Source organism: Phyllobates terribilis, unplaced genomic scaffold (assembly GCF_046119375.1).
Source record: "Phyllobates terribilis strain yellow unplaced genomic scaffold, ASM4611937v1 Scaffold_5__5_contigs__length_657084704, whole genome shotgun sequence".
NCBI classification, from domain to species: domain Eukaryota; kingdom Metazoa; phylum Chordata; class Amphibia; order Anura; family Dendrobatidae; genus Phyllobates; species Phyllobates terribilis.
The window spans coordinates 520,470,806-520,489,623 of NW_027362765.1; the positions used below are offsets into that span (position 1 = coordinate 520,470,806).

At 42.9% G+C, this 18,818-nt stretch overlaps 1 protein-coding gene across 3 annotated transcripts in view; it reads right to left on the minus strand.

Moving 5' to 3' along the window:
• The window catches only part of PIK3AP1 (phosphoinositide-3-kinase adaptor protein 1), a 153,385-nt gene that overhangs the window by 66,533 nt on the left and 68,034 nt on the right, over positions 1-18,818 (minus strand). For all 3 annotated transcript variants that reach the window (XM_073685714.1, XM_073685715.1, XM_073685713.1), the window contains exons 7-8: positions 14,359-14,555; positions 5,912-6,098 (exon numbers count right to left, since the gene is read on the minus strand). In XM_073685714.1, the coding sequence (XP_073541815.1) occupies positions 5,912-6,098; positions 14,359-14,555 (384 nt within the window). The remainder of the gene's footprint in view (positions 1-5,911; positions 6,099-14,358; positions 14,556-18,818) is intronic.

The following is an 18,818-nucleotide window of genomic DNA, read 5'->3' on the forward strand; positions in this document are numbered from 1 at the left end:
TTTGACCGTAGGTACTGTGTTCTTTTCTTTGTAGGTCTTATTCTGTTTTCGGTAAACAGTAGAATGGTGTGCTTTACCAAAAAGCTCTATCTTGGTTTCATCTGTTCACAAGATGCTTTCCCAGAAGGATTTTGGCTTACTCACGTACATTTTTGTAAACTGCAGTCTAGCTTTTTTATGTCTCTGTGTCAGCAGTGGGGTCCTCCTGGGTGTCCTGCCATAGAGTTTAATTTCATTCAAATGTTGATGGATAGTTTATGTTGACACTGATGCACCCTGAGCCTGCAGGATAGCTCAAATTTCTTTGAAAATTGATTGGGGCTGCTTATCCACCATCCGTACTATCCTGCGTTGCAACCTGTCATCAATTTTTCTCTGCCATCCACATCCAGGGAGATTAGCTACAGTGCTTAGGGTTTCAGACTTCTTGGTTATGTTGCTCACCATGGCAAAGGAACATCAAGATCTCTGGAGATGGACTTGTAATCTTGAGATTGTTGATGTTTTTAAAAAAATTTGGCTCTCAAGTCCTCAGACAATTCTCTTCTCCTCTTTCTGTTCTCCATGCTTAGTGTGACACACACAGACACACAATGCAAAGATTCAGTCAACTTCTCCCCTTTTATCTGGTTGCTCATGTTATTTTCATATCGCCCACACCAGTTACTTGCTACCGGTGAGTGTGAACGAGCATCACATGCTTGAAACAAAGTTGTTTACCCACAAGTTTGTTAAGGAGCCAACAATTTTGTCCAGACCATTTTTGGGGTTTTGTATGAAATGATGTCCAATTTGCCTGTATATAACAAAACATGTGCAATTGCAATAATTTTCCAGTAGAAATACTTCATTTTCTAGAACAATTTCAAGGGTGCCAACACTTTTGGCCATGACTGTATATATATAAAATATTTCATGACTAAAAAGAATATAAAACATGCATAGTGCATGAATTGATCATGATACTCATGGGCATCAATAATAAGGATAGATAACTCACGTACACCGTTGTATTCACAGTGCCCCATGCATCGCCAAGTTCTGTGTTTTAAAGATTCCACTGCGCATGTCAATATCTCTACACTGACAAGCGTTGGAGGTTAAATAGACCCTGTGATCAATGCCTATGCACATGCTCCAGAGAAAAGAAGTCCTAGGCACCATATTAATGAAGGAAAGCTACCGAGATACATATGTCAGTGCATGCATACTGATAATAGGGGCCATATTGGCAAAGAGAACTTCAAATCTCCCGAAAAAATGCATAATGCAGCTGTACAGAAACAACACGAACTATGACAATTAGGAAAATCCAACAATTTGTGTATTAAGTCCAGCACTTAAAAGGTCTAATGAAAACTATATGGATATAAATAGGGTGCACTTACTTAGCAGCTATTATATAGTCCAAAATACAGAATGTAGAGCTAGAATGAGGGATAAAGGGATTCATCCAAGTGACCCAATTACCAAAGCAATAGCCAGAGCCATGGATCTTGGTGAAGCCACCCAAACGAATTGGAGAAGACTCACCACAGACACCTAAAGACCCAAGAAGGGCAAAATCCAGTTATGGATATGATTCCTCACTTAGCACCTATAACGGGACTAACGGCTAACTAGAAATACCTGGTATAGAGCATAGGGTCCTACACCTCCATTTTAATAGAGAAATAAAGTAGAAACATCTTTTTTTTCAGTTGTTCACTATTCAGTATAATTGATGTGTAAACTTCTTTCTACAGGTCGACACAATCATGGTAATGCCAAATTTCTCTAGTACTCGTTTTGTACAAAAAAACACTCATTTTTTTTCACGTCGTCATATTCTGAGGCTTATAACTTCTTTATTTTTCCATAGGCAGAGCTGTGGGGGGAGCTTGATCACTGTGGGACAAACCGTAGCTTTTACTTATGCCACTTTTGCGTAGATACGATTCTTTAATCCCTTTTTATTCCAATTTTTGGTATGATTTACAAAAAAACAGCAATTCTGGCATTGTTTTTTATATATATTTTTTTACAGTGCTCACCATGCGGAAAAAACAAATTACATAGTTTTAGGGTATGTGCACACGATGCAGAAATGAAGCAGAAAATTTCTGCATCATTTCTGCATCTCCCTGGCAGAAAAAACGCATGCAGATTGTGCATGCGTTTTTCCTGCAGAATACATGCGGATCCACATGCAGATTCACATGCGTTTCCGCATGCAGATTGACAAGCGCTTTCCAGGCGATTTTAGCATCACCTGGAAAGTGCTTGACAACTAGGTCACACTATATAAATCCATGCAAACAGCATGGATTTATACAGTGTGAACCGAGAGAGTGTGTATACTTACCTCTGATGGCCCGCGCTGTCCTGCTCACTCCGTTCTCCCGGCTGCCGGCAACTTTGAATTGAAAGACCTGCCGACGTCAGCGTCACGTGACCCGTCACATGACTCTGACGTCACCGCAGGTCCTACAACTCACTGCAAGTGCCGGGAACCAAGCAGGAGCGCTGCGCGGGCCGACAGAAGGTAAGAATACATTTATTTTTTATTTTATTCTTCTTTTTACAGCTTTTTTAATGGTACCTGGGTGTGGATGAGACTCTCCTCTCCTCCACACCCGGGTACCATCCGCACATTAGAACGCACCAATTACGCAAGTACAAATGCTGTCTTGCGGAATTGGCGCGTTCTAATGCAAGTCAATGGCGGCGAAATCGCCGCGTTTCCGCAAAATTAATTGACATGCTGCGGATTTTTGACCGCAGCGTTAACGCTGCGGAAAAATCCGCATCATGGGCACAGCACATGCGGATTTCCATTGGGGAACATTGCTGCCCTTCTACCATGCGTTTTTCATGCGTTTCCGCGGCGTTTACGCAACTGCAAAAACGCCGCGGAAACGCATGAAATACGCATCGTGTGAACACAGCCTTATAGTATGTGTCGATATGATTACAGCGATACCCAATTTAGGGTATGTGCACACGATGCAGAAATGAAGCAGAAAATTTCTGCATCATTTCTGCATCTCCCTGGCAGAAAAAACGCATGCAGATTGTGCATGCGTTTTTCCTGCAGAATACATGCGGATCCACATGCAGATTCACATGCGTTTCCGCATGCAGATTGACAAGCGCTTTCCAGGCGATCTTAGCATCACCTGGAAAGTGCTTGATAACTAGGTCACACTATATAAATCCATGCAAACAGCATGGATTTATATAGTGTGACCCGAGAGAGTGTATATACTTACCTCCGATGGCCCGCGTTGTCCTGCTCACTCCGTTCTCCCGGCTGCCGGCAACTTTGAATTGAAAGACCTGCCGACGTCAGCGTCACGTGACCCGTCACATGACTCTGACGTCACCGCAGGTCCTACAACTCACTGCAAGTGCCGGGAACCAAGCGGGAGCGCTGCGCGGGCCGACAGAAGGTAAGAATACATTTATTTTTTATTTTATTCTTCTTTTTACAGCTTTTTTAATGGTACCTGGGTGTGGATGAGACTCTCCTCTCCTCCACACCCGGGTACCATCCGCACATTAGAACGCACCAATTACGCAAGTACAAATGCTGTCTTGCGGAATTGGCGCGTTCTAATGCAAGTCAATGGCGGCGAAATCGCCGCGTTTCCGCAAAATTAATTGACATGCTGCGGATTTTTGACCGCAGCGTTAACGCTGCGGAAAAATCCGCATCATGGGCACAGCACATGCGGATTTCCATTGGGGAACATTGCTGCCCTTCTACCATGCGTTTTTCATGCGTTTCCGCGGCGTTTACGCAACTGCAAAAACGCCGCGGAAACGCATGAAATACGCATCGTGTGAACACAGCCTTACAAGTGATACTTATGTGCTGCAGTATATTGTCCATGCCTGCGAGTGTGTGGTGGGATCTAACAGACTTTGGTCTTTGCAGGCATGGAAGCCATTGTTAGGCCTTTGGTTGCAATAGCAAGTCATTGGCATGGGGTGACAAAGGGAGAACCCTTCCACCCCTCATTTGATGCAATTGCTATTGACAGAAGCATTTAAGAAGTTAATAGAGTCGCTTCAGACAAATATGTGCACACTCCCTGCTACTGGGTCCCTGCTTGTAGCCTGGAGTGAGCAGAGGAGAATGATCACAATCTGGGAGAAGACAGCACTGATTTTTTCATGTTTCATTGGAAAGCAGAACGTTCCTGTAGGATGTGAATGGACAGTTCAATGGTGGGAAGGGTTAACCCATAAATACCACCATTCATTAAAGGGTTAGTCCGAAATGCAAAAGTAAATTTCAATAAAGACATCTATAAAAACGAATAACTTTTGTAATTTAAGTCATGGTAAAATTCCCCTTGTGCAGTGTCTCCAGCAGCGCCATGTGCGATGAGCGCAGCATCCACTTTATTAATTGAAATTTACTTTTGGGTTTCGGATTATCCTTTAACTAAAAAAATGATGATTTGTTAAGAACGGTACAAATCACTTGTAAGCTCTTTTCCATACAGCTTCTAATAGCTGCTCTAAAGCTGCCACTGTGCTCCTCCGATGCTACATCTGTTTGAAGCATCGGAGAGTGCATAGGGACAAGCGGCTCAAGCTGTCAATCATTCTGGAGCATGCAGAAAGCCAGGGGACAGGGATGTGCTAAGCTCCTGTAGGTAGATAATAATATCTTTAAAACTTTGGAATCTTCATTTTTTTATAACAGATTTGCATGTGAACATTCTTTCCTGCAAGTGACCAATGTTGTCCTGCTGTTCGTTACTGTAACTTTTTAAGATCTCTTATAGCAAAAGAAGATTTAAAGAATCATGGTTCTGAAAAAGAGAGTTTTTTTGTTTGTGTTTTTCACTTCTTGATTGCATTTTTTTCCCTGTGAGAATAAAATATTCTCATTTTCATGTGCACTGTAGTATATTAGTCATGGACCTCATTTATCAAAATCATCTATCAAAAACTCTATGTAGCAACCATTCTTGTCTTCCTGTGCGCCATCCTTGACTTTTCCATCTCTATGGTACCACTTACAGTATTTCCAGCTTTTCTTTAAAAGGGAATATCCAGCCTTAGGCTACAAGTCTGCAGTCACTCTATGTGACTGCAGACTTGTGAATTCTCACACTGCATGCACTGCACGCTGTGAGGATTCTCCAGTGCTGGTGCTGGGAGCAGCGAGAATGTGACCTCAAGTATGTGATTTGCATACACGCGGTCACATGCCGACTAGATGGGTGCGGCCTCGTTCAATGCAAGTGTATTGGGCGAGGTCGGACACAGTCTAGTTGAAATGTGTCCGGAAGTATGCAAATCACATAGTTGTGGTCACATGACCACACGCTACCTGTGCAGGCAGTGGAGAATCCTCAGTGCGCGCAGATTCACAAGTTAGCAGTCACATGAAGTGACTGCAGACTTGTAGCCTAAGGCCAGACAGCCCCCTTAAGTACCTCCTCCAGGTATTACTACATTAGGCTGTGCAGTCTTTGAGAGGCTCAGCAAAACACTGACAGGCAACCACTAGGACCCTCACCAGTCTCGAGAATAGCCCCATGTGAATGGAGTGAAGGCTGGCTACGAGCATCTCTGTTCCATTCTTTCTCTATGGGTTTGCTGGAGACAGATGAATACAGCGCTCAGCTACTAGCAGTCTCATAGGATATAAATGGAACAGAGATGCCATGCCAACATTTCGTTTCATCCATACCGGGCTATGTAAGACCGCATTTTCAGAATTGGAGGGGGTCCAAGTGGTCAGCCCTCCAGTGATCGGGAAGTTATCCCCTATTGTATTGATGAGGGATAACTTGGTAGGTACAACTCATTGAAATATATATATTGAAAAATCTCTAAAAACAGTTTTGGAAATCTAAGATTTATTGCTTTTTTAGTTTTTTATGTGTTTTAAAATGCATAAAACACTTACAGGTTGGATCACTGTCATGTCGAGTGACTGCGCCTTTCATAGGTAGATATATCTCCGTATCAGGCTGCATCGTATATTTCATCAGCAGATCAGCAGACAGGTTTGCCATCGACTCATATATACTTTCATCTTCATCATCATTCCTTAGTTCCTCCTTAATATGACTTCTCAACAAGTCTGCAGTTTCCTTTATTACATACAAATAGTTACATTTTAACATACAGCCAATTGCCTCATTAAAATGTTTCATATTCATGTTTGCTTACAAAAGTTAGGCTTTGTTCACATCTACCCATCTAAGTCACAAGCATTTTTATTTTTACTTTTTTTTAAAGGCAGAAAACGCACAAACAAATCATATCACACTCCTCGCCGGCCTCTGTATATTTCCCCGCAGTTGATCATTTGCGGTCTACTCGCATGACTGCTGCAGCCAATCGCTGGTTTAGGTGCAGCACATACAGACATCATTACTGAGGGCAGTGATACATTTAAAAAGATTTTAACTGACAAAGTAAAAATAACCAGATGTTGGTACATCACATTTAAGTTCTTAGTAACTGATGGTAAGCTGCCCTTTGTTATCTTTAGAACATGCTAACAAAGCGAAAGAATATTGTTAGTTTCTGAGAAGCTAACACAAAAGTGTCAAAAAAAATATTTATAAGACATAGCAAACTTTGGAAATTACTCAAGGATCTAAGTGAAACCAAAAAACAGAACCGGACTATAAACTGGTATACAAGCTTATAGTCTGGCTCAGGTTTTTGGCTTTGCTGTAACTCTTTGTACTCCGTACAAACACGGGGCATGCCCCCCGTTTCTGAGTTGATTATTCCATCTGCATAGCTTCCTATGGATGGGTGTCTTAATCGGGGCTCTATCCTGCTCTGCCCTTAATCACATTGGCGTCGTATGACACATGGTAAGGTTTTAATGCTAGACAGGTTAGGACCGTTCCTTTGGGTACACATTGTCGTGGTGGGATTGCTTTTATGCTTTTTGATCAAAATAGCATTAATTAAGTACCTTTGTTATTTACATGTACCATTACTATTTACTCATTTACTTGTTGTAAGGTCTATGCTCATTTAAACTTTTTTTTCTAAGGATCTAAGTGAGTATAAAACTATTTATTTTTATAAAATGTATTTTAGGTTAAAATCCGTTAAACGGGAAATATTAATGACAACATTTGTTGCAGTTTTGATGTGCCATTAAATCACGGAGAGGTGTCAGGCACTTTGGAGTGGGCTCAGGAGCTGTGCCCGCTCAACAAAGGGCAGATGCCGGCTATGTTATATAGCTGGCATCCGCCTCTACTGTTAACCTTTAAATCCTTCGGTTAATCTCTGTAGCAATTAAGTGCCGCAATACAACCCGGACATTAGTTCAGGCACCAATTGCTCCCCAACACAGACCAAAGAAACTGATGGGTTACTATGACATCAGGGGGCCTGCTGAGCGCCCCCCCATACTGCGGTATTGCTGAATATAGTAGAAATGATCAAATGATCGCAGACCATAGGGGACTAACAAATAAAGTAAAAAGTAGCTACATTTAAAAAAAAAATGTTAAAAATATAAAAAGTTGAATCACCATTAGTGTTGAGCGAGTATATATCATTAACTCTTCCGGCGAGCACGCTCGGGTGCTTGCGGAGTATTTTGGCGTGCTCGGCATTTCTTTCAATGTTGCAGCGCCTGCAAGTGTCACGGCTGTTAGACAGCTGTGACACATGCAGAGATTGACACTTGTAGGCGCGGCGACAGTGAAAGAAATGCCGAGCACGCCAAAATACTCGGCAAGCACCCGAGCGTGCTCGCCGGAAGAGTTAATGATACATACTCGCTCAACACTAATCACCATCCTTTTTCCCAGTTAAAAATAATCTGTCAGCGGGTTTTTGCTATGTAATCTGAGCATAATGTAGAAGCTGGGACATGGATTTCAGGGATGTGTCACTTATTAGGCTGTGTGCTATTGTTTCCACACAATGAGTGTTTTATCACTAGGAGATTATCACTGCTTCTTCAGGGGGCATGTGACCCTATGGGTCCTAATGCAGAGCCTGCTGTCAGTCAGTGCTGTGGGCGCGATTACAGTTGCTGCTCTCTATGCACAGTGTGGTGAATGAAACCGCGCTGGTGCCGCCCCCATAACTGAACGCCGAAAGCTGCGGGGGGCATAAAGTTAATTTGCTACCGGCAGCGGGCTCTAAGTGCTGGCGTCAGGCAGGTTCAGAATGTTATTAATCTGCATATTAACCCTATATCTGGGCAGCACAGTGGCTCATTGATTAGCACTGCAGCCTTGCAGCGCTGGGGTCCTGGGTACAAATCCCACCAAGGACAACATCTGCAAGGAGTTTGTATGTTCTCCCCGTGTTTGTGTGGGTTTCCTCTGGTTTCCTCCCACACTCCATAAACATACTGATAGGGAATCTAGATTGTGAGCCCCATAGGGGGCAGTGCCGATAATATCTGTAAAATGCTGTGGAATAAATGGAGCTATATAAGTGAGTAAAATAAAAAATAAATAAATATCTGCAGGTTAATAGCATTTTTTCATGTGACAGGTTCCCTTTAATGAACTGTAGAGTATCTAATACACTGGAAAAGCCGATCAGCCGTCATTTAAGGGTCTGTTTTAACAAGCCAATCAGAGTACTATATGCACAAAATAAAAACATTAAGGCTATGTGCCCACGATGCAGAAATGCTCCGGATTTTTTCCTGAGCGTTTCTGCGTCTCCCTGGCAGAAAAAAACGCATGTACGTACATGCGTTTTCCTGCCAGGGACATGCGGATGTGAAGCGTTCTTCACTTGCATTTCCGCATGCGGGTTGACAAGCGCTTTCCAAGCGATTTTAGCATCACTTGGAAAGTGCTTGTGAACTTGGTCACACTATATAAATCCATGCAACCGGCATGGATTTATATACTGTGACCGAAAAAAGAATGGTAAAAAATAAAAAAATAAATATATACTTACCTTCCGATGCCCCCCGGTGTCTTGCTTCCCTCCGTCCTGGCTGCCGTCAGCTTGCGGTACACTGAAGGACCTGCCGATGTCAGCGTCGTGTGACCCGTCACATGACTATGACATCAGCGCAGGTCCTCCAGTCCATCGCTAGCTGCCGGCAAGTGAAGACAAGGAGAGAGGGGGCCATCAGAAGGTAAATATAATCTTTATTTTTTATTTTATTCTTTTTTTCACAGTTTTCTATGGTACCCGGGTCCGGAGGAGAGCCTCCTCTCCTCTAGACCTGGGTACCATCAGCACATTGAACGCATGTATTCCGCAAGTCCTTATCTAGTGAAGCGGATTACATGCGTTCCAATGCAAGTCAATGGCGGCAAAAACGCAGCAGTTCCGCAAAATAATTGGTAGTGCTGCGTTTTTTTCCGCAATGATAATCCGCAGCGGAAATTTCCGCAGCATGTGCACAGCACATGCGGATTATCATTGGGGAACATGGCAGGCCTTCTACCATGAGTTTTTTTAGCGTTTCTTCAGCGTTTTTGCCGCTGTAGAAACGCTTAAAAAACGCATCGTGGGCACACAGCCTCATAAGATCAGTCTGTGCACATAGAATATCACTGTTTTTAGCATTAAAAGGGTTATCTGGTCACAAACCATGGATGATCTATCCTTATCTAGAGCAGACCTGAGCAAAGTGCGGCCGATGGGCTGATAACAGTGGCCCATGGGCCACACTGTGCCCTTCCCCGCCCGCCTGCACGCACGCCGTCACAGCTGTCTCAATCCACGGTAAATGCATTGGTGGAGGAGGGGCCGCCGCCTCCCTCTTCCACCAATCAGCGTTAGAAACAGCTAACGCAATGGCGTCAGCCTGCGCACTGCGGAGAGTCAGTGCATCGCAGATAGGAGCGCCAGGGGAACGGGGAGTGAGGTAAGTATATGCTGCACACAGGGGGGGCTGTAATGCTGGACACAGGGGGGTTCTCATGCTGGACACAGGGGGGGGGCTCTCATGCTGGACACGGGGGGGGCTGTAATTCAGGACACACGGGGGAGATTTAATATTGGACACAGGGGGGGCTCTCATGCTGGATACAGGGGGGGCTTTAATGCTGGATACAGGGGGGGCTGTCATGCTGGATACAGGAGGGGCTGTCATGCTGGACACAGGGGGGGCTGTCATGCTGGACATGGGGGGCTCTCATGCTGAACACTTGGGGGCTCTCATGCTGGACACTTTGGGGCTCTCATGCTGGACACTTGGGGGCTTTCATGCTGGACACTGGGGGGCTTTAATGCTGGACACTGGGGGGCTTTAATGCTGGACACTGGAGGGCTCTCCTGCTGGACACTGGGGAGGGCTCTCATGCTGGACACTGGGGAGGGCTCTCCTGCAGGACACTGGGGAAGGCTCTACTGCTAGACACTGGGGAGGGCTCTCATGCTGGACACTGGGGAGGGCTCTCCTGCAGGACACTGGGGAGGCTCTCCTGCTGGACACTGGGGAGGCTCTACTGCTGGACACTGGGGAGGGCTCTCCTGCTGGACACTGGGGAGGGCTCTCCTGCTGGACACTGGGGAGGCTCTCCTGCTGGACACTGGGGAGGGCTCTCCTGCTGGACACTGGGGAGGGCTCTCCTGCTGGACACTGGGGAGGCTCTCCTGCTGGACACTGGGGAGGCTCTCCTGCTGGACACTGGGGAGGCTCTACTGCTGGACACTGGGGAGGGCTCTCCTGCTGGACACTGGGGAGGGCTCTACTGCTAGACACTGGGGAGGGCTCTCCTGCTGGACACTGGGGAGGCTCTCCTGCTGGACACTGGGGAGGGCACTCCTGCAGGACACTGGGGAAGGCTCTACTGCTAGACACTGGGGAGGGCTCTCCTGCTGGACACTGGGGAGGCTCTCCTGCTGGACACTGGGGAGGGCTCTCCTGCAGGACACTGGGGAGGGCTCTCATGCTGGACACTGGGGAGGGCTCTCCTGCTGGACACTGGGGAGGCTCTCCTGCTGGACACTGGGGAGGCTCTACTGCTGGACACTGGGGAGGGCTCTCATGCTGGACACTGGGGAGGGCTCTACTGCTAGACACTGGGGAGGGCTCTCCTGCTGGACACTGGGGAGGGCACTCCTGCAGGACACTGGGGAAGGCTCTACTGCTAGACACTGGGGAGGGCTCTCATGCTGGACACTGGGGAGGCTCTCCTGCTGGACACTGGGGAGGCCTCTACTGCTGGACACTGGGGAGGCCTCTACTGCTAGACACTGGGGAGGGCTCTCATGCTGGACACTGGGGAGGCTCTCCTGCTGGACACTGGGGAGGCCTCTACTGCTGGACACTGGGGAGGGCTCTCATGCTGGACACTGGGGAGGGCTCTACTGCTAGACACTGGGGAGGGCTCTCCTGCTGGACACTGGGGAGGCTCTCCTGCTGGACACTGGGGAGGCTCTACTGCTGGACACTGGGGAGGGCTCTCATGCTGGACACTGGGGAGGGCTCTACTGCTAGACACTGGGGAGGGCTCTCCTGCTGGACACTGGGGAGGGCACTCCTGCAGGACACTGGGGAAGGCTCTACTGCTAGACACTGGGGAGGGCTCTCATGCTGGACACTGGGGAGGCTCTCCTGCTGGACACTGGGGAGGCCTCTACTGCTGGACACTGGGGAGGCCTCTACTGCTAGACACTGGGGAGGGCTCTCATGCTGGACACTGGGGAGGCTCTCCTGCTGGACACTGGGGAGGGCTCTACTGCTGGACACTGGGGAGGGCTCTCATGCTGGACACGGGGGGGCTATTTGGGGGCTCAAGCTGTATATAGGGAGATGTCAGCACACTTAATTCTTATCAATAGTAAATTATACAATTAATATTAATGTAATCATTAATAATATAATAATTAGAATTAATATGTTAATATTAATATTGAGCAGAATTAATTTCAGTCTATTGGTTCAGCCCTCCCCAACAGTCACGGTCTCTCATGTGGCCCCTCGGGAAAATTAACTGCCCACCCCTGATCTAGATCATCAATATAAGATCAGTGTGTGTCTGATAACTGGCAACACCACCGATCAATTGGTATATGCTCCAGTGGCAGCCGGATTTAAACAACGAGCATAGGAGCTGTTCTGCAGCACTTGGCAACGAACACTACACATTTAATGGGAGTGCTGATTGCAGCTCCATTTAATGTATTTGCATCCGGCCGCCACGGAGCATATGACACTATTGGTTAGGGTACCTGGTTTAGGACCCCCACGATCTGATATTGATGACCTATCCTAAAAATAATCCATCAGTATCATGAAGAGTAACTAAACTTTTAGATTTATTTAATCATTTTTTCTGCATGTAAAGTTAAAAAACTTTGTAAATTACTTTATTAAGAGATTTGTCTTGCATGTAAGTGACAAATTTCTGATTTTCCCCAATCTATTTGCTTGCCTTCTCCTGAATTGTTGACAGAACATACTCATTTGGAGTACAGATGATGGCAGTGAGAGGTTGCGCACCAGCCTCCTCCTCTACATGTTGTGCTACGGCAGGAGATTGTTCTGATAGCCAGAACTCTCAGAGGAGAAGATCAATGCTGATCCTTTCACTGCCATCATCTGTACTCCAAATAAGATTTTTCTGATATCAATGTAGGCAAATAGACTGGGAAACAGCAGTAAAGTGATTTGCAGAGTTTTATAACTTTCCATGCTGGACAGAACTATAAAAAAACTGAAAGTTGAATTACCTACTTTAGCATGAACGATCTAATTCTCTAATGCTCATTCATTAAGTGATTGCCAACATGTTTACACAGGCCGATAAATGGCTAACGAGCACTAGTGAACGCTCAGTTATTGGCATATCTAAACAAGCCTTTATTGAACCAATACATTAATAGCAACTGTGCTTTATGAAACAAATCTCAATCAATAGTCACCTGACTTATACACCGACAATACCCAGACAGATCACCATCATAAATACACTATATATCCTCATTCCACTCAGTCATATAACAACCTAGATAATCACTCATTGCTAGCATCAAGTGTACGTTATTACATGACTCCTCGTGATACATTGTAACAAGGTACTTGCTGCTTGCCTGACCATACAATGTGTCATATAATAAAGTGCACTTGTTGTTAGTAGTGAGCTATTTTGTTGGTAACTATGTGAATATGTTGATTCAGTAGGCGATAAAATAAACCATTTCCCTTTTAGCACCTGCAGCATAAAGAGATGTGATAGCATAAATACCAGTCAAACAACAGACAGAGATCCCAACTTACAGCCTGTTCATAAGATGTTACATTTTATACTGTACAGAACCTGTTCTACATTGCTATAACTACCAACGCTGAGACGGGAAAGTTAAAAAAGAAAAATGTAGAGATGAGTGAAATTTATGGCTGGAATCTTACTGAAAGGGAATCTGTTAGCAGGTTTTTGCTTCCTCATCTGAGAGCAGCATAATGTAGGAAAAGAGACCCTGATGCCAGCGATGTATGACTTAGTTTACTGGGTGCAGCAGTTGAAACTTTAGCTATAGCATGAAGCAGAGCTCAGGAAGCTAACCCTGCCCACACCAGGCTCTCTGTGTACATTGTATAGTGACAGTGAGCTGCTTATCAGAGGAGGGGGTGTGGTAGGCACAGGGCTCATGTGCACTGTGGTCCCGGCAGTAATTATCTCCTACTGATAAAACCTTCATTGTGTGGAAACAGCACGCAGCCTAATAAGTGACACATCGCTGAAATCTGTGTCTCAGCCCCTACATCATGCTGTCCTCAGACTACTTAGAAAAAACCTGTTGATAGATTCCCTTTAACAGATAATTACCAATTGGGCAAGCTATCAATTACCTGGCCGCTGGGACTTTCAAGTATCATGAGAATCTGGCTTGGAAATGTTCTATTAGAATGGAGCAATAGCTGTGCCTGCTCCATTTATTGTCTATGGGACTGAAGGAGATAACCAAGTGCTGTACTTGGCTATAACCAGTAGTCATATTAAAATGAAGTGGTGTTGTGTATATGCCCCCAGGATAAGTGAGGATCCCAAGATCCGATTCCCCAAAAAAAGTAAGTTGGGAATAACCCCTAGTTAGTAACAGGATATATGGTAATAGTTAGAGGTTTTGATAAATAACTTTTCACACAGTGTATAATGCATCAGACTATTACAGGACTACTGCCCTGGCAGCATAGGGATGTCCAAAATTGTGCACAGATTGTAGAATTATTATTTGCTATATTAAATAATATATCAGTGTCTACATGTTAGGGAAGAATAAATTAAATATTCTTGCATAATAATGTCTCATCATTGCCAAGTTGTTAAAGTCATATGGCATCCGCCATCTGATTTAGCTCGATAACTATATTTGCGACTTGACACTCTTAATATAATTAATAATTTTAAAAAACCTTATGCTCAGAAAGAAGTAAAGGATACTCACCACATATTCATCTACGAATTGCCGCAAGTCCATGTAGCCATATTTTTCTGCAATATTGTTTGGAAAGTCGCCATTTTTATTAGCTACGCTGTAAGCTTGTAAAGCACCGGGGCAAGTGAGTAGGAGAGCTGTCAAATTTTTTAAACCATATTTTGCAGAGAAGTGCAAAAGTGTTGGCAATTCTTCATCTCGAAGGTCTGAAAAAAAAATGTAATTTTTTATCTATAGCAGTCTACAAAAAGCATAGTGGCTCAGTAGTTTGCTTTGTAGTACTGAGGACCTAAGGTTCCCATTCATCTTGTTTTTCTGTATGCTATTTTGGTCATCAGCTATCTCTATCATATACAAGCGTGCAGATGTAATGGTTCACTTAGACGGGCTGAACCCAGCCCATTAACAAGCATTGATCAATAGATATAATATCGATTAGCCCAGGCCAGTGAAAACTAGCAATAAATAGAATGATTGTTAATACCACCGTTCTTTCCCTATACAGTATTATGTTCTCGGCAGCACATTCCGTTTTTTTTACACAGTGTGATGTGCTACCGATAATAATAATTTTTTTGCCAATATCAGAGATTTATTCACTGTCTTGTTTTCATGGGCCTATAGTTAGGAACGAGAGGGAATTCATTCTCGCTAATTCTCAGCTTGACCAAATGAACCTGCAGTTTCCATGCATGCATCAATAAAAACATTGGCTTTCTAAAAACTGGTCATAGTATGTGTGTCTGAGATAGGGAAAATGAATTGTAATTCCAAATAATGAGGACCAGGACTGATGTGAATGGTGACACATTTTGTACAATGCTGCAGATTAATGTTTATGTTAACGGAAACCCTCCAATGTGGCTGAATTATAACAATTCTGCAAAGATGAGTGGGCCAAAATTCCTCCAGAGCATTGTAAAAGACTCTTTGCCAGTTATCGCAAACGCTTGATTGCAGTTGTTGCTGCTAAGAGAGGCCCAACCAGTTATTAGGTTTAGGGGGCAATCACTTTTTCACACAGGGCCCTGTAGGTTTGGATTTCTTTTTCCCTTAATAATAAAGACCTTCATTTAAAAACTACATTTTTTTGGTTACTTGTGTTATCTTTGTCTAATATTTAAATTTATTTTGTGATCTGAAACATTTAAGTGTGACAAACATGCAAAAGAATAAGAATTTAGGAAGGGGCAAACACTTTTTTCACACCACTGTATATATATATATATATTATATAATATATATATATTTATATATATATATATATATGTGTATATATATATACATACACACACACATATACAACCCTTGGCAAAAATTATGGAATCACCGGGTTCGGAGGATGTTCATTCAGTTGTTTGATGTTGTTGAAAAAAAGCAGATCACAGACATGGCACAAAACTAAAGTCATTTCAAATGGCAACTTTATGGCTTTAAGAAACACTAAAAGAAATCAAGAAAAAAAATGTGGTACTCAGTAAGGGTAATTTTTTTCAGACCAAACAGAGGGAAAAAAATATGGAATCACTCAATTCTGAAGAAAAAATTATGGAATCATGTAAAACAAACACACAAAAGAACACTCCAATACATCACTAGTATTTTTTTGTACCACCTCTGGCTTTAATAACAGCTTGCAGTCTCTGAGGCATGGACTTAATGAGTGACAAACAGTACTCTTCATCAATCTGGCTCCAACTTTCTCTGATTGCTGTTGCCAGATCAGCTTTGCAGGTGGAGCCTTGTCATGGACCATTTTCTTCAACTTCCACCAAAGATTTTCAATTGGATTGAAAACAACTGAATGAACATCCTCCGAGCCCGGTGATTCCATAATTTTTGCCAGGGGTTGTATATCTATATGTATATATATATACATACATTGTTCTAGCCTCATCTTACAAGACGGAAGTGAATTCTGGCACCTAAGATTAAACCTTGTAAGCAACAGGATGGAGATCAAATACAACAATCGTCAGAAAGCTACGTATATAGCTATGAAATGCAAAGAATGTTTGAAAAACTTTTATGCGGTGTTAATCTGTGAAATATTGGAAGTAAAAATGAGCTTTAAGATATGATAAACACTTCCACAAGTAAATGTGTCGTTAAAGTTAAGTAAGAACTGACACTTTAAATTAATTTGCAGATCTCAAAATTCTGAATAAAATATATAATTATTTCCAAATAGTGCATAAAGATCATCATGCATATTGAACACCTCCATCTGTCATAGAATCCATGCAGACAAAAAACAATATTAAATGTCATATTGCTCTGGAGAGCACTATAAATTAATGTGCCAGAGGAAAAAATGAAAGGGCCGTGAAAAGTGCTTTCTTATGAATTCATGAAATGCACAAAGTCAAAAGGAATCACTCCATCTAAATCACCCAGAATAGACGGAAACCTGATGCATAAGTGTGAATGACTGATACCTGATGATCCAACGCTGATCTTTCGGTCTTAGAATGCTTTCAAATGATATAATACTTTTAATTTTATCAGAATGTTAAATTTGTAAATAAATTAATATAGTATGCAAGTCAGCACATGTTATGGCAACTGGTAAAAAGTGTCCAAACTCAAATTTCCCCCTATGATGCCTGTAACTTACTAATTACGGTATTTTAATTTCAGTTATAGATATATATTTTAATCTATATGGGGTTTTAGAGTTTTAGGTTGTAACTTACTCTTTAATCATGCAAAACTACTATAAACTGACCTTAAAAGTGGGTGTCCACTACTGGACAGCACCATACTAAATGCCAACATTCCCTAGATGTAAAAAAAATAAAATAAATAAACCACATTCACATCGATGGAAGGGGACTAACATATTTTTTTTCTTTTTACTTTATCTGGAGCACTTTAGCATTTAAGAAGAGGTTGTCCAGTAATGAGCAAACCTTTTAAAACCAACCCTACGATAGAAAGTGAAAATACCCCAAATAATTTTTGAATTATATTATTTTTTGTTATTGTCTTGTATATACAGTGTCTTGAAAAAGAATTCATACCCCCTAAGCTTTTCCACATTTTTTCATGTTACACCCACAAACTTAATTGTATTTTTGTGCTCTACCTACACAAAGTAGTAGGTATCTGTGAAGTGTAATGATAATGATACATGGTTTTCTAAATATTTTAAAAATATAAATCTGAAAACTGTGATGTGCATTTGTAATCAGCCCCACCTGAGTCATTACTTTGCAGGACCACCTTTTACTGATGCAAGTCTTTTGGGGTATGCCTCTACCAGCTTTGCACATCTAGAGGCTGACATTTTTGCCCATTCTTCTTTGCAAACTAGCTCTAGTTCAGTGAAATTGGATGGAGAGCGTCTGTGAACAGATTCTCAATGAGATTTAGGTCTGGACTTTGACTGTGCCATTCACACATATGAATATGCTTTGATCTAAACCCTTTCATTGTAGCTCTGGAAGTATATTTAGGGTCGTTGTCCTGCTGATAGTTGAACCTAAGCCCAGTCTCAAGTCTTTTGCAATCTCTAAAACGTTTTCCTCCGGGATTGCCCTGTATTTATCTCCTTCTATCTTCCCGTCAACGTTGACCAGCTTCCCTCTTCCTGCTGAAAAAAAGCATCCAGACAGCATGATGCTGCCACCACCATGTGTGACAGTGGGGACGGTGTTTTCAGGTTGATGTGCAGTGTTAGTTTTCCACCACACATAGCATTTTTCATTTAATGAAAAATGTTTTACTTTGGTCTCACCTGACCAGAGCACCTTCTTCTACATGCAAGTTGTGTCCCCTACATGACTTTTTGCAAACCGCAAACGGGACTTCTTATGGCTTGCTTTCAAAAATAGTTTTCTCCTTGCCACTCTTCCATAAAGGCCAGATTCCTGAAGTATCTGACTGATAGTTGTCCTTTAGACAGATTCTCCCACCTGAAACCTGGAGCTATACAGCTCTAGAGTGACAATGAGCCTCTTGACTGCTTCTCTAATTAGAGCTCTCCTTGGTTTTGATGTCAGTTTAGGTGGACAGCCATGTCTTGGTAGGTATGCAGTTGTGCCATACTTCTTCCACTTTTGGATGATGGACTGAAGAGGGCTTCATGAGATGTTCAGAGCTTGCTTTACTCTTCTCAACAACTTTATCCCTGACCTGTCTGGTGTGTTCTTTGGTTTTCATGAAGCTCTTTGATCCCTAATGTTCTCAAACAAACTTCTGAGGCCTTCACAGCTGTAGTGCTACTGAGAATAAATTACACACAGGTGGACTCAATTTACTAATTATAATTATGTAACTTCTGGAGGCAAATGGTCACTCAAGATTTGATTTAGGGGTATCAGACCACAGGGGGCTTAATACAAATGCATGGCACAATTTCCAGTTTTATATTTTTAAAATAATTAGAAAATTGTGTATAATTTCCTTTACCTTTCGCAACAACTTGCTACTTTGTGTTGGTATATCACATAAAATCCCAATAAAAT